At 39.0% G+C, this 14,521-nt stretch overlaps 1 protein-coding gene and 1 non-coding gene across 2 annotated transcripts in view; one reads left to right on the forward strand and one right to left on the reverse strand.

The window, feature by feature from the left end:
• Nucleotides 1–7,276, reverse strand: part of Smp_157550 (cell polarity protein) — a gene marked incomplete at its 3' end in the record, with an annotated part of 68,511 nt that extends 61,235 nt beyond the window's left edge. The window contains exons 1-4 of the mRNA XM_018794997.1: nt 7,100–7,276; nt 6,868–6,975; nt 5,789–6,227; nt 2,696–2,934 (exon numbers count right to left, since the gene is read on the reverse strand). Coding sequence (XP_018649354.1) covers nt 2,696–2,934; nt 5,789–6,227; nt 6,868–6,975; nt 7,100–7,219 — 906 coding nt within the window. The 5' untranslated portion in view covers nt 7,220–7,276. The remainder of the gene's footprint in view (nt 1–2,695; nt 2,935–5,788; nt 6,228–6,867; nt 6,976–7,099) is intronic.
• Nucleotides 96–161, forward strand: Smp_tRNA_01872_Gln_TTG.1.1. The gene has a single exon. It is a non-coding gene (tRNA).
• Nucleotides 7,277–14,521: the final 7,245 nt, after the last annotated feature.

Here is a 14,521-nt window from a genome sequence, read left to right on the forward strand (position 1 = left end):
AAGTTTGTCCTAACACATCGATGGGAACATTCTACAAACAATACTAAGTGAATTCAAACTTCACCCCATCGCACAAGCAAGTGGCTATCAGGACTCAGTGGCCGAGTGGATAACGCGATGGCGTTTGAAGCGAGGGTACTGGGTTCGAGTCCCAGAGTGAACATCAACTCTGAGATGCAGGTACATCCAGCTGACGAGTCCCAAATAGGACGAAACGCGCGTCCTGGATTCCACTGCTAGCCACTATCCATCTCTGCTTACCATGCTTGTGAATTAAGGTATATCGAGGCAATACGCACAGTATGCACATATGCCAATTAGAGACTGACCAGTTGCAGTCCTAAACACATCGATGGGAAGATCCAAACAAACAATACTAAGTGAATTCAAAAAGGGATATTGTCTGAGATAACTATGATGTGTGGCCAAACTAGCTAATTCACCAATAAACTCGATGTGATATTGATTAGAAACATGATGTGGGAAAATTCGGCTAAGCCAAGTGATAAACAAATATATGAAGTTAGTAGACATCAGTTGAAGTCTAATGATAAATTACAGGTTTTTTGGTCAAAGTCTACAAGATAATGGAAATCTGTAATTAGAAGTGGAACCTGGAATGCATTTGCATCCGTCCAAGTCCCCATACCACGTCAGCACAGTGCTTTTAGAGATAGTACTTTCACCAACTGGCTTTTCGGGGGTTGATCTTCTACCACGAGATCCACTTGTCGACTAAGAATATGCAATTGATATAGTTCTTTTTGGTGAAGACAATGATAAAATGCAGTCTTCTGACCACCTTAATCAAAAATGCAAGTATGTTCAGGATACGGTTCTCTTCTTACAAATCCAAAATGCTGCTTAGGGATTGGCTTGTGTCATCACTTGAATTAACGATAGGGAGTGAAGTAGTTGGACGCATCGACTACTTCACTTACCTCAGAAGTCTCATCAGTCCTGATGGTCTGGTGTCTGACGGAATTTCGGTACGTATTTAGAAGAATCGATTGGCTTTTGCCATCTTGAGTCACTTGTGGCGTAGGCGGGATATCCATTTACCAACAAAAGGATGAGTTTATCGAGCAACAGTTTGCTATCCTACTTTAAAGGTGTAAAACATGGCCATTAAGAGTAGAGGACATCAGTAGATTACTTGCATGCGATCACAGGTATCTTCAAAACATTGCTCGTATATTTTGAGACCATCGAGTTAACAATTATGGGGTTAGATGCAGAGTACTAGGTACGTATGGCAAATGAACTGACGAGGTAGTGAATCTTTATTGACTGAGATGGTTGGGACATGTATTATGTGTGCTTATTCATAGATTAAATCGATAGGCGATTATGGCTAATATGGCAGTAGGTTGGAGGAAAGTTATGAGCGTTTAAACTAAGACATGGCATCAGTCCATGAAGACACTGACTGTTGAACTGAACCATGTAGGTATGTACAGGCTACTTCATCAGAATTTACGTCATCAACATAACCAAAGGTTGGATACTTTGGGTGATATGACTGAGGATCATTTACAATGGCATAGATACATTCACTCTTTGTCTTTCCTTAGATCCTAAGTTCGTAAATTGGCTGTAAATTTTTTATCTTCGATGTTTGAACTTTTTTACTACCACTAATATTGTTATTATCTCTATTACTCTGAGATCCGGTCTGACGATTTCATCTGTCTGTGCTAATGGAGTGTGTCAACTTGAATCTATGTACAAAAGTAGGAGGTTCTATGTTGTGACTGAATGATCGACTGACTCAGTAAAATGAAGTGAATTTCCAAAACAAATTCCACAGCATAATTAGTAAAAGTATCAGTAGCAGTGGAAAAATTGGCCATAGACGATGTGATTTATGAATAGATAATGAGTTTGTGAGCACTATAGACAAATAAGGTTAACACAGATGGATCTATTTCATATTTATAACTATTAAATGCTAAAATGTTAAATTTAATCGAGAATCAACAACTTAAACTGTTTAAGATACTAGAACGATCAGTAAACGAACAACAAACAGTGCACTAATATTCTTTCTTCGGAGATAATTGAAGTTTGTGGTAAAACATGGTACACAACATGGCTTTACTAATGATTAGCTGCTTAAAATTTGTCTACGATTCGTTTTGTCATATACGTATATCCTACCTTTTTAAAGATCTTTCCTATAAGTTTTAATCGTTCGCTACATCTCTTGTTGAGATATTTTGAAGTATGGATTCTTCAGTGAATTCAACAGAATGTAAAGTTCCACTCTATTTCAGATAAGAAAAATGACAACTTATGTTTTTGTAAACTGAAATATGTAACGAGATCTATATCATTAAGGAAAATCAGAACTAAAGTGTTTAAATGCAAGGTTCACGATTAAATTTGATGAATGCATCAAAGCGGACTGAGATAAAAAGTAAATAAACCCCAATAATTATATCCATTAATATTTACTGCAGTTTAAATGTGAAGTTGACAATACATTGCTGGATAAATAAGTATGGATTTAGTGTGCAACTACATTTTAAAAGATTCCCTGGTTTAGTAGTTCATAGACATAAAAACCAAAGCTAACCGATATTCAAGCAATTTTACTGGTGTAAAATCGACAGGTGAAACCACTAAACGTATCCATAAAAATAAATCTGATCGACTCATGATATATATATATATATATATATAACGAACTAACCATTTCAAAGACATTTGGTGAAAGTGTTCTTTGACAGTGCTTCGCTGTATCGTTTATGGTGATACTATTCAAACAGGATTTATTGCACGAAACAGGAGAGCTTTTCATTTGTTCACATGTACTTGATGCTGTATTGAAGCAAGTAGGTGGTGACTGAGAAGCTGGAGAGGTTGTAAAACATTTCTTATTATTGTCGGAAGAGGATATTGCTGAAACACAATTAACTTTAGTGTTGGGATCTGTAAAAAAGAAAACAATAATTACAAACGAAAGCCTGGTAACTCACAAATGAGAATTAGTGTAACACAATAGAGTCAGACAGTTGTGATGATGTAGGATATTGCACAAATGTGCACACGGTCGTCGTGAGGACCCAGACGAGGCAGTTTGTATCAACCGACGGTCAGTCAGTCAGCCAGTCATATGCAGCGTATGACTTAGAACATATATGCCAGTTCAAGGTACCATGCCACATTAGCGCAGCGATAAGAAATTATCAGGACAAATGCCAGAGTAGCAGAGGTATCAATATAAATATCAGTAGAAAAGATTAGGCGTAGACAATAGGGACCAAGAAAAAAAGGGTGGGATCTTAGGATAAAATGTACAAGATAGTCTTGAGACTTAGGACCTGAGCGGAGACAAAGAGTGCACAAACACGATTCAGTAAAAAAAATCAGCGACTTTATGGACTAACTCCACGTCATCGTTCGGCCGCTTCTAGCTTTTCCCGTCCCGACCGTTGCTGCTACCTTGACGTGGTGAACCAATCGAGCTATACTGGCTGCACAGACAGGTCGGTTGAAGAGCGGTAAGACTAAAATCAGCAAACCAAAGGTCCGAAGGCGAAGTCGTACTGCTGACTGTACAGAAGTGTGACGGCAGTAAGGCGTTTCCTTCAGACAACCAGCATAACAGCGATGCTGCCTTCCCACAAGGAGGGGTGGGGTTAGAAAAGGTCGATCCTAAAAGTGCACGCCTCGCCTTATCCCACGGATATCCGTCTCCGGCAGTAAGGTCCCAACAAGTACGGAGCTAACACAAAAATTACCCACAAAAAGGTCGTGTGTGACTGAACTTAAGCAGTTGTCCCTTGGGCACTGCGGTCACGCTCTCAGGTCAATAAGACCACTTCTAATCCAATTCCCTTTTCAGCTACCTCTAAAAGAACCCTTCCACGGTGTGGGCAACCGGGAAGTGATAACTGCCCTCATACCTCTAACAGCACTTAAGATCACTGTATTCATATTCCTAAGCTTTTCCCGTAGCCACTCTTACTTCATTTACAACAAAAGACAACTAATCTCAATATGTACAAACGAAGGTTGAGGCACAAATTTGAGTAACAGGTTTATAATTAATTAGCTATGGTTTATGACATGGCTCGAAACAGATAGCGATGAGAGTAGATGCATTCGTAGTTTGTTTATTTTTATTTATTTATTTAATCACATATATATTGGTACAAAGGGCACCGGATACATATGCGCCATACAAAATAATGAGAATGGGAGGAGAAGGAAGAAGATGCGTATATATAAAAGAAGGAAAAAAAGAAAAGGAGAAGAGTAGTGATGGGGGGAACTGAAATATACGACCAGAAGAGCTTTCTCAGTTAGGAAAGTTATAGCCACTCTTTATGAAGAAAGTAGAAGGTTACAGCAGGATCGCCACTGGCTTCTATTCTGAGCCATATCTGATAACGTCTCTGGCCACTGTGTTGCACCATCTCTCGGACCCCAGCCAGTGATTCGTGAAGAACCAACAGAAGCTAGTCCTTTGCAGCTTTCTTTCATACCACGACACCATGTCATACACTGACCTCCTCTCCGCTTTTTCCAACCAGTCCCAGAGTCGGCAAATAATACAGGACGAGGAATTCTCTGGGACGACATTCGTAAAACGTGTCCAAGCCATCGAAGTCGGTGTTTCAAGATGGTGACACCAATTGAATTATCGTCTCTGCGCCCGAGCACACGATGCCGAACCTCTGCATTACTAACATGGTGTTGCCACTGAATGTCAGCAATCCTTCGGAGACAACGATGATCGAACACAGAGAGACGTCTAACATCCTCAACTCGGAGAGGCCAGGTTTCACAAGCATAGAGCAAAACTGCTCTCACCGACGCGTTGTAGATCCGACCTTTTACAGACAGACTAACATCACGAAGGCGCCAAAGATGGCCCAGATTGGCATAAGCCGCTCTGGCTTTCATTATACGTGCATCAATCTCACCACTCACGCCCCCACCAGCACTTCGTAGTTTGTATTCCCTTATAACCATAAATAAGAGCACCTAGTTAGAGTATATTCAATAGTGTTTCAAAAAATTGAGGTAAAGAGGTAACTATTACAACAAGCAATCAATCGGTCTATCTACTATCTCGAATGGAGTGGTGATCTAATGCTTAAAGTACTTGATTTTCACACGTTGGGCTATAAGTTTGAATACCCACCCATCCACTACAGTTTATATTGCTAGATATTATACTGATACAAGCTTGAAGCCGAGTACGTAAACCAGGTCTTTGTCACCCAGTTTCATTTAATTCACGGAGTGAATTTTAGTCTCTTAAATGTAAAAGGTACACCGGTTATTTTATGAATTATCTAACACTGTAATTATCAGTACGATATACTATCAACGATGATCAGAGACATAGAGTTTACACTGATCAGGTAAACAGATAAATATCAGCGTTTGTTAGATTCAGTATACTAATAAAACTTCTGAGAAAGGCTAGGGGATGTTTGCACTTGTGACACCGTAGCTGAGTATGAGCCAAATCTTATGAAGCTTTAACTACGACTAGAGCTATTTTGTAGACTCCGATCAGTAAGCATGAGCCTCTTCATAAGGCTCAAATAAATAGTAGATTTGTGAAATTTCACCTTTAAGTATTAGCTCGATAGTACACCTGTTCCTCAAGGAGTGAAGTCCAATGCTGAGAATATAAACATTACTTGGTAAATAAGTTACAACCTTTAGCTAGCATATCAAAGTTATAAATTCCACACGTAAAGTCCACCATTATTTTTATGTGAAAATAAAGTGTTACAAACGACCAAAATATATATCAACAACTCACGCAGCGCCACATTGGAGTCATGGGAAGACTCATTCAGAAACCATTCTTGGATATCACCAGGGAACTGAGATGTATGCGCTCCATTTGGTTGATGCAATCCACAGCTATCATTACTTAGATTTAAGCTTAAGTTACTACTGCTTGTACTTCCATCTCCGATACGCAGAAGCCTGCTTGCGATATGACCATTGATATCGGTTTGTCTTAATCCGATTCCGCAAGGAGGTGCGAGATTCAACCCACTATCTCTAAATTCACTAGCCCCGCTAGACTGGATGGGGCTATGAAATGAAGGCTCGAGGGCACTATCAGAACATAAATCGACAACTAGGGGTGTTGAAAGTGATTGAAATATCGAATCAAGACCAGTTGAGGGTCGATTTGGACAAGAATCCTTGACATTGTTTGATAAAGTGGCAATCGAAAAGTGAGCAGTAACCTACCAAAAGATGAAAAACCAACAACTTTGAAAGTTACTACATGTCGTGCAATGTTATTCGAATTTAAAATCGATGCAATATGAATACAAGAAGATTGGTTACATGATGTTATAAAAGCATAAGGGAAGGTAAGAAGGATGACGGGATAGGTAGAAGAGAAAACAAAGTATAATGTTATTTAAGATTGTTTACAGCTCTTTTTTCGACTGCGTTAGGAGGCTGACTAAAACTGTAAAACACTGGCTTTAGATTTTAAACATACATTATATCCTTTTAAGATATGAGTCGAACTATACTTAAAAAATATACGAATAGTTGGTGGGAACTACCAAACTCTAACTTGACAAAGATTGACAATACCTTTTGTTTATTAAATGGTATTTGTAATGCTAATCATCCATATAGAAATAATCAGGCAGTGGAAAGGTATTACAGGAACCATTCCATCAGAAACACTCAGACAGTATATATATATGTACATATATATCTGCGTATGTTGCAATATAAGTAACAAACAGACAAAACGTGTTTTACAAGATTTTTACGCATTTTCTCAGAATTCAGAGGAACTTATGGTGGCAAAAAAGTAATAAAAGCCGCAACAAAATTTTATGACGGGGATATTAGTGGGAAACGTACCATTTCACGATCGTCTACTACATCGCAGACCAAATCATCCCAATCAAGCATACCACCATCTCTAGCAACATTGATGCTGTGAACGACAATACGATCCTGTGGTCCGAGCTACAAAATCATCATTTAATGGTGATAAGTTATCATAAAGGATAGATTGTGTATTTCGAAACAGTTAAGTATTAATGAATCATTGTAATGATAAAATGTTCATGTAGGAAATAAGAAAACAAACCTTCGGTAAAGTATGCCTAACTCTCCTCAAACCACTAAGAGTCAAGTCTCTAACCGTTAAGTTCCCTAAACCACAAGGAACCACGACCTTTGTGTCTCCAAAACAGACCGTCAACTTCATGTTCCATTTCTGGCAGTAATGACCTTCAAGAGACAGCTGTGGAAATTATTCCCAAGTGACCTTCGTCAGTTTTACTCATGTTAAACAATTAGATATGTTTCACAGAATATTTACTACATATTAATGTTTCGAGAGTGTAACATTTATATTATATCTGCTACGGGCACCACCGTTTTTCGGTAGGCCCAATGTCGATGTATACTGTCACTTCAAATGGTCCAAATGGCTGAGGACGGAATAGAATAAGCTTTCGCTTAACGGGCTTCCGTGTCTAGTAGCAGTGGATCACCAATACTTCCAGGCAAGAACCTAGGTATATTAACGATAATAGAGGAGAAGAAAAGAATTTGGTAAATCAAAATAATATGTTATCCTTAGTCCTTAAGAATAAGTCAAGTTTCCTCTTAAAGGACTCCTGGGAAGTCGCTTGGACTAGCTCAGTCGTCAGCGAATTTGACAACTCTTACGGAATAGAAGTTGTGTCTGCAGTCTGTTCTTCTGTGTTGGGTCTCCAGTTTCTGGGTGTTACCTCTTAGGTTAGTATTGTGACTAGGCATAGGAAGATGTTTAGGGGGATGACCAGAAGTATTAAGGATACTGTAAGTCATAAGAAGGTCACCTCGAAGATGCCTGTACTCTAACGGGTAGGGGTTAAGTGATTGGAGGCGCTCTTCGTAAGGTTTGAATTTGAGTCCCCGAACTGATTTCGTGTCTTGACGTTGGATACGTTCCAGAGTGTCTTTATCCTTTTGGAGGGAGGTAGGAAATACTATGTTTCCTCACTCTAAATGGGGGCGAATAAAACTGTTGACGATTATGTGGAAAGTTCTTCCATCAAACTGCGCTTCAATGTTACCAGTGCAAGGTTTGCTTGAAAGGCGTTTTTGTCACAGTTCGCATACGACTTCAGGTCGTAGGGTGACAGCGCTTCTAAATCTCTTCCAACTAGGGATATTTCTAGAGAGGAGTTGCCTAAGTTGTAACTGTAGTCTGCAACATGTCTCAGATGGACTACGTTACACTTTGAAATGTAGGAGGTAACTCCCAAATCTTTTTCGACTTGAGAAACTTATAGAGGGGAGTTTCCTAAGTTGTAACTATAGTCTGCAACGTGTCGCAGATGGACTACTTTGCACTTTGAAGTGTTGAAGGTAAGTCCGTTGTCGTCTGCCCAACTTTGAAGTCGAGTCAGATCCTCCTGAAGTACTAGTATATCCTTATGGTTACGTATCTCTCTCCAAAGTTTCACATCATCAGCAAAAAGAAATAAGTCAGATGAAACTTGGTGTGATGTGAGCCAGCTTCCAAACTTCCGGTAGTTTGCCTCGGCTTAGAGAGTGTGGAAACATCACGCTAAGTGGTGATGCCAGAATTGAAGCTGCTTCCCTCAATATAGCAGAATGAATCATATCTGGACCTGGAGAAGTGTCTTTTCTTAGGTGCTGCAGTTTACGGAGCACCAGGTCAGCACTCAGGTCCATTTCGGAAAATCCTGTACAGGTGAAACTTTCGTCAGTATAGTTGATGTGGGGTCGGCTGGAATGTCTGAGAGTATTGTTCAGACAAAAGGCTAGCGGCATCACCGTCGCTATTGGTCGGACCATTAGGAACTAGCAGTTGGGAAACTCCAGTTTTGCCTTGTCGAAGAGAAGCTGCGTAACGGAATAAGCTTTTCGGACTGGAGACAAATTTATCGACAAGCTTGGTCTGGTACTGAAGCCTGTCTTCTTAATAGCCCAGCTGGTTAAAAACTAGCATCTGTTGACGGTCTTTATCATAGATGAAGATAACTAAGAAGCACTATTAGATTTTCGGTTTCGAAGTCATTCGTAGAGCTTTTCAGGGTTTTGAAGTGGAATTGTTTTAAACAGAGAATTAGCGAACTGCTAGTACTTAGATTTCGCATCATAGTGATGGGTCAAATGGTTCTGGAAGGAATAGAAGAGACTTTCGCTTAACGGGCTTCCATGTCTAGTAGCAGTGGATCACCGAAACCTCCAGGTCAGAACCTAGGTATGTTTAATGATAATGTAGAAAAAGGGATTGGTGAATCATAATGAGGTACTGTTCTTAGTCCTTGAGAATATGTTAGGTCCCCTCTTAAAGGACTCCTGGGAAGTCGCTTGAACTAGCTCAGTCGGCAGCGAATTCCAGCATCTGACTTCTCTTAAGGAGTGTAAGGTGTGCCTACGGTCCGTTCTAGGGTATTGCATCTTCGGTTTCTGGGTGTTACCACTAAGGTTTGTATCTAGACTAAGCTGAAGTTAGTTTTAAAGGGATGCACAGAAGTGTTTAGAATGATATAAGTCATTAGAAGGCCACCTCTAAGAAGTCCGTCACAATGTAACGGCTGAAATTCAGGTATCCGGACCGAATGTAGAATACAACTAGACAAAACCAAATTCAATCTGATTAAGCCAAACACTGCCTTGTTTTGCACAGTGCACGTAAATTCCTTGAGCCACCCAAAGTCGAAAGTCATATTAAAACAAAAGGTTCGTGGGTGATGTTTGCAGTAATGAATAGCAATAAAAAGTCATATCAAATGACGTGAAATACATCAACGATGTTTTTCATCGTCTATGTAGCCTAACGCTTCTCTAGTGAAAAGGATCGTAAAAACGTAGCAACTAAATACCTCTGCTACGTAGTTGGGAATAGACAGTGGTATGGGATCAAAATTCTGACCTCACGAACCAAGTTTACAAGTGAATGTTCCCAATAGAAGGCTGTGTAGCATTAAAAAAATCTTTCACGTGCCACCAGTGAGTCCAGTCAAACAAGACCTCATCGTTAATAGTCCGTGAGCATAGAAGAACAAAACAGAACAATAAAGGCAATCATAAATCTTCGTTAAAAACAACTGCCAAATTATGATTAGTCAAGTCCGAATGAAAACTAATATAATTAAAACAGAGCTAAGCATCGAAGAAGAATAGCTATGATGTCAGGTAGGATTCTTTATGAGGATTTTCAAAGCATCTGATCCGTCGCTCACAAATGCGTTTAGATTGGGGATTGATGCCATACAAAGCTGTATACTTTGGATCTTACTTTTCCTATCAGCTGTTGACCCATTATTGAAGACCTACCTATTTCAGGAAAGCTTGAGATGATGCGGAAGCTTGTACGTACATGGGCGTCGATATGATTGGGAGAGGATCAGACGCATCTATAACGGGACAAATTCGAAGGGCAAGAAAAATATTCCTAAATGGTGAAGATTTGTAGCTCAGGTGAATGATTTTGGTGGAATTTATTGTCTGAGCTGGATAAGTTGAAAGCAGAGCTTACATCGTTCTTCTGAATAATATCTGTAAGATCCATTTTCAAGGTTTTGTGTGGGAAAATCCCTCCATGCATACATCTGCAACTTATTCCTATTGGTTTCTTTAGTTATACATTTTGTTAGTGTTTTTGATGCCACTTAAGATGGTAATATTTTATTTCAGCACTTTTCCAGAATTGGAAACAATTTGTGTTATAAAGCAACAGATTATTATCTTTTGAACGGATTTTGTTTTATATATCTAGAAAGGGATGAAATAACACTTATTTTTGTGCGCTCAGTATTTTTCTTACATTACCTATCAATTTATCCATTTATTGTAATTTATATCGATTATTGAGGGAGCAATTGATGGTTGAATAACTGGGCGGTAATATATGTTTGGGTGGCAATGTACGTTTGTATTTATAATGAAATTTAGAACCGTTATTTTCCCGATCACCTTATTTTGACTTCAACTGGGCTATAGAGCGTGCCTAAACTACCCAGACAGTTATTCTTCAGCCAAACCTTAGTTTAGACCTTACAATATCATCAGCCTAGACTTCAAGTAGAAGTGCAGTGTTCCAATCCCTCCATATATGACTCACAGATTGTCCTGTAGATGTCACTACATAACCTCACTTATATCAATGAATGTGGACAACAGTGGACGAATATTCGACTACGAAAATGTTGAAATCTTGGATAGAGGCAATTCCAAAAATATCAGTATTTTTAGAAGCTTGGCACTCAAGTCAATTAGAAGTCAGCAAGCACAAAATGACCCCAGCTATAATGCCGAACTCCTATTGTATTACATGGTTGAATGAATTTCGTGCCAACATCTAAGATTGGCTTCCCTAAATCTGATTAACTCGTCCGTAAACTGTGATCTTGTTTGTTATATTATTCAAACTATATTAATAAATTGTCTTGGAGACATGTGTGTCACTTGGAAGCTGGTCAGAGGTTGATTCTCAATAATTTTGGTTTTGGTGCTGAACAACAGTATTAAGTATCCAGTGGGACATTTGTTATATCTCATCAGGGTGTCGAGAATTACATTCTATCGTAAATCATATCTACCGGTCAACAGTCCTTTTCAATGACTCGTCATCCGTTTAGGGGAGATCGAGAAAGAACTAACGTAAAACTTTTTTTGAATTATTTTGTGGTTAGAACGGGTAGGCTGTGGAACCCTCTTCCGGAAACAGTGGCGAGAGCCCCTCGTACCAATTCTTACGAAGACAGGCTGGACATTGGATTTCAAATAGTTGGATACAGATAGTCAATAAGTCTACCAGAAAAACTAGCCTATCAGACTTAATTTTCGTATACAGTGCCCCAGCATGGACTGGATATACTTGTCCTTAATTTTCAGGCAAAGATCACAAAGTTGTAGCCTGTCAACTCATTGCGCGAAAGTGCTCTTACGAACGTTACTGTCAGAAACTTTGCACCCACAGACTGGTCCTGCTCCATAATTCTACCACGTTGTCTTATTTGTGACAGGTTTCTTCTTATAGTAACTGCAGTGTCAAATCAGAATTTTTCATCATAATCCCAAGACTTGTCTGAACTTAATCGCACCAGTTCTATTCCCTGTGATTTCAGATCTAAACTGAGGAATTCGCGAAGAAGGTCCATTTGTTAACGTGACTTTTCGGTTGTTCTCAATATCCGACCGGTATTTAGCAATATTAGAAGCTTCAGGCAAACAAGGGGATTAAAAGCCAAGCGATGGTTTTCCAATTTACAAAATAAGAATCGTTATTTGGCAGTTACTCGAAAGGAGAAACTGTATCCAATCTAATATTCCCACTGTCCTAAAGGTCAATTGTGAATTTGTAAAAGACTCAGCATAACTATGTGAGCTGCTTACCAACACTTTTACACAGGCATTCACCAAATGTAATCAGAATGAACGTTTACCCAGCAGTCTCAAGGCGTATACATTAGCGGACCTAGAATTCATGCCGAGTACTGTAAGAGGTGCATTAAGGTCATTAAAACCTTCTCTTTTGGAAGTGGTTGTGATGGAATACCGGCTAATTTAATTAAATATGGCAGTTCTGGTACTCCTATTCTTCTCACTAAAACATTTAATCTGCCTTTTCATCCAGGCATTTTCTCTTGGTAATGGAAAGCTACACACATTATCACTTACTTCAAGAGGGGATTTAATCTGAATGTAGTCAACTATCGCCCGACTAGCCACGCTCTCATCTTATCTAGAATTGTGGAAGAGATTATTGAGAAAACAATTAGCAGTCGTCTAGATAAACATCAGTTGACTATACCTTGACAACAGGGATTTATCACCAAAGAGTCGTGAGTAACCTGTTATCTAGAATACTTTGATTGTATAATAAACAATAGGGAAGAAGGGAAGCTAGTTGTCATTCTTTGACTCGACTTTATCAAAACGTTTGATAAAGTACAACAATTATATATTCAAATTATCGATTTTCTGTCTAGCAGGCAAAATAAATAATTGGATCTCAACCTTTTCAAAGGGTCGAACACAGGCAGTGAAAATAGGACAACAATTTTCCGACCCTCAGGACAATGCTAGTGGTCTTCTTCAGGGCCCAGACATTGGACTATTATTGTTTGCCACGTATGTTAAGGACGTATGCAAGTGCTTTACACTTGAAAAACCTTTGTATTCACTGACGACCTTAAGGTAATACATGCGTTCCATCCAGGTCCCAGTTTGAATGTCAGCCGTATGATACAAAAAGATCTGGATAAACTCTAAGGCCTGTGTGACCCATGGCTTTTCCATCTTGATACCGAAAAATCTGGGCATATGAATTTCGGCACTTTTAATTCGCAGTTCAACTTGCAGCTGGACAAGGTGGAGATTAACCAGTTATGTAGCTTCTGTGATTTAGGAGTAAAATATTCAAAAAGTCTTTCTTTCACAGAGCAGGCAATATATCTCAACTTTTCTAAGCTCATAGACGTATTGGGTTTATCAATCGTAATTCCCATTTCAAGAAATCCAGAAGGACTATCTATAAAGTATGTGTTTGACCCCTACTAGAATACTGCCCAGTTATGTTCTGTTCCATACGCTCCCTAGATGGACAGAAAGTTGAGGAAATACAACGCTACTTTACGACACTTTTCACACCAGACCTATCATATAAAGGTGGATATGAAGCATGGAAACTGTATCCCTTATGGTTAAGACTAAGTAACCTTAACCTTACATTACTTTTCAAGGTTCTCCATAACAAAACTACACTAAATTATGTGGCATTAGAATTTGCCGAAAATGGTAATTGTAACCTTCGAAATCAGGAAATTGTGCTGAAAATATCGAGAACGTCAAGTGAATTGAAATCAAATCTCATGTCACACGTTCTGCAAGCCTCCGGAATAGGTTACCAGTAGACATCCGGTCAATTCAAACACTTACTGAATTTAAATCTCCCATAAACTATTTTGTGGACCAATTAAGAGTTTCCAACATGGTCGATAAGGCTTCCATAAGTCAAACTAGATTTAACATATGGGCCATGCAAAATCTAATCTTGTGAACAAATAACCAATCGGAACCTAGTGACCATGTCAAAAACCCTAAATATTTGACCCCTGAATAGGCTCTATAATTTCAAATTCTACACATCACAGTCCCAACACCTTGCTTCATTCGTTTTCTTCTGTTGTACGAGTAATGAAATTGGACTCTAACAACACAATCCTCAATGCTGAACACGAGATAACTGGGAAAATAGATATTCAACACTTAACGCAGAGAAAAATCCAACGATGAAAAAGGCAGAAAGAAAGAATTCAATGAATTCAAATTCATCCAATGTCATGGCTCGGCCTTAAAGGTGTGATCATCCTTGCTTAGACTATACTTTTTATTCATATTAAATATATTGTCCTATCTTCAGCCTAAATGTGTTACCCATCGTATATTGGTGGTTGTTACAATACGATGAGTCAGTGTAAACAATAATGTGAATTTCCCGTGAGATCTCATAGATTAGGCAGTCACACCATGACAAATCTAC

Source organism: Schistosoma mansoni, chromosome 1, assembly GCF_000237925.1.
Source record: "Schistosoma mansoni strain Puerto Rico chromosome 1, complete genome".
NCBI lineage: Eukaryota > Metazoa > Platyhelminthes > Trematoda > Strigeidida > Schistosomatidae > Schistosoma > Schistosoma mansoni.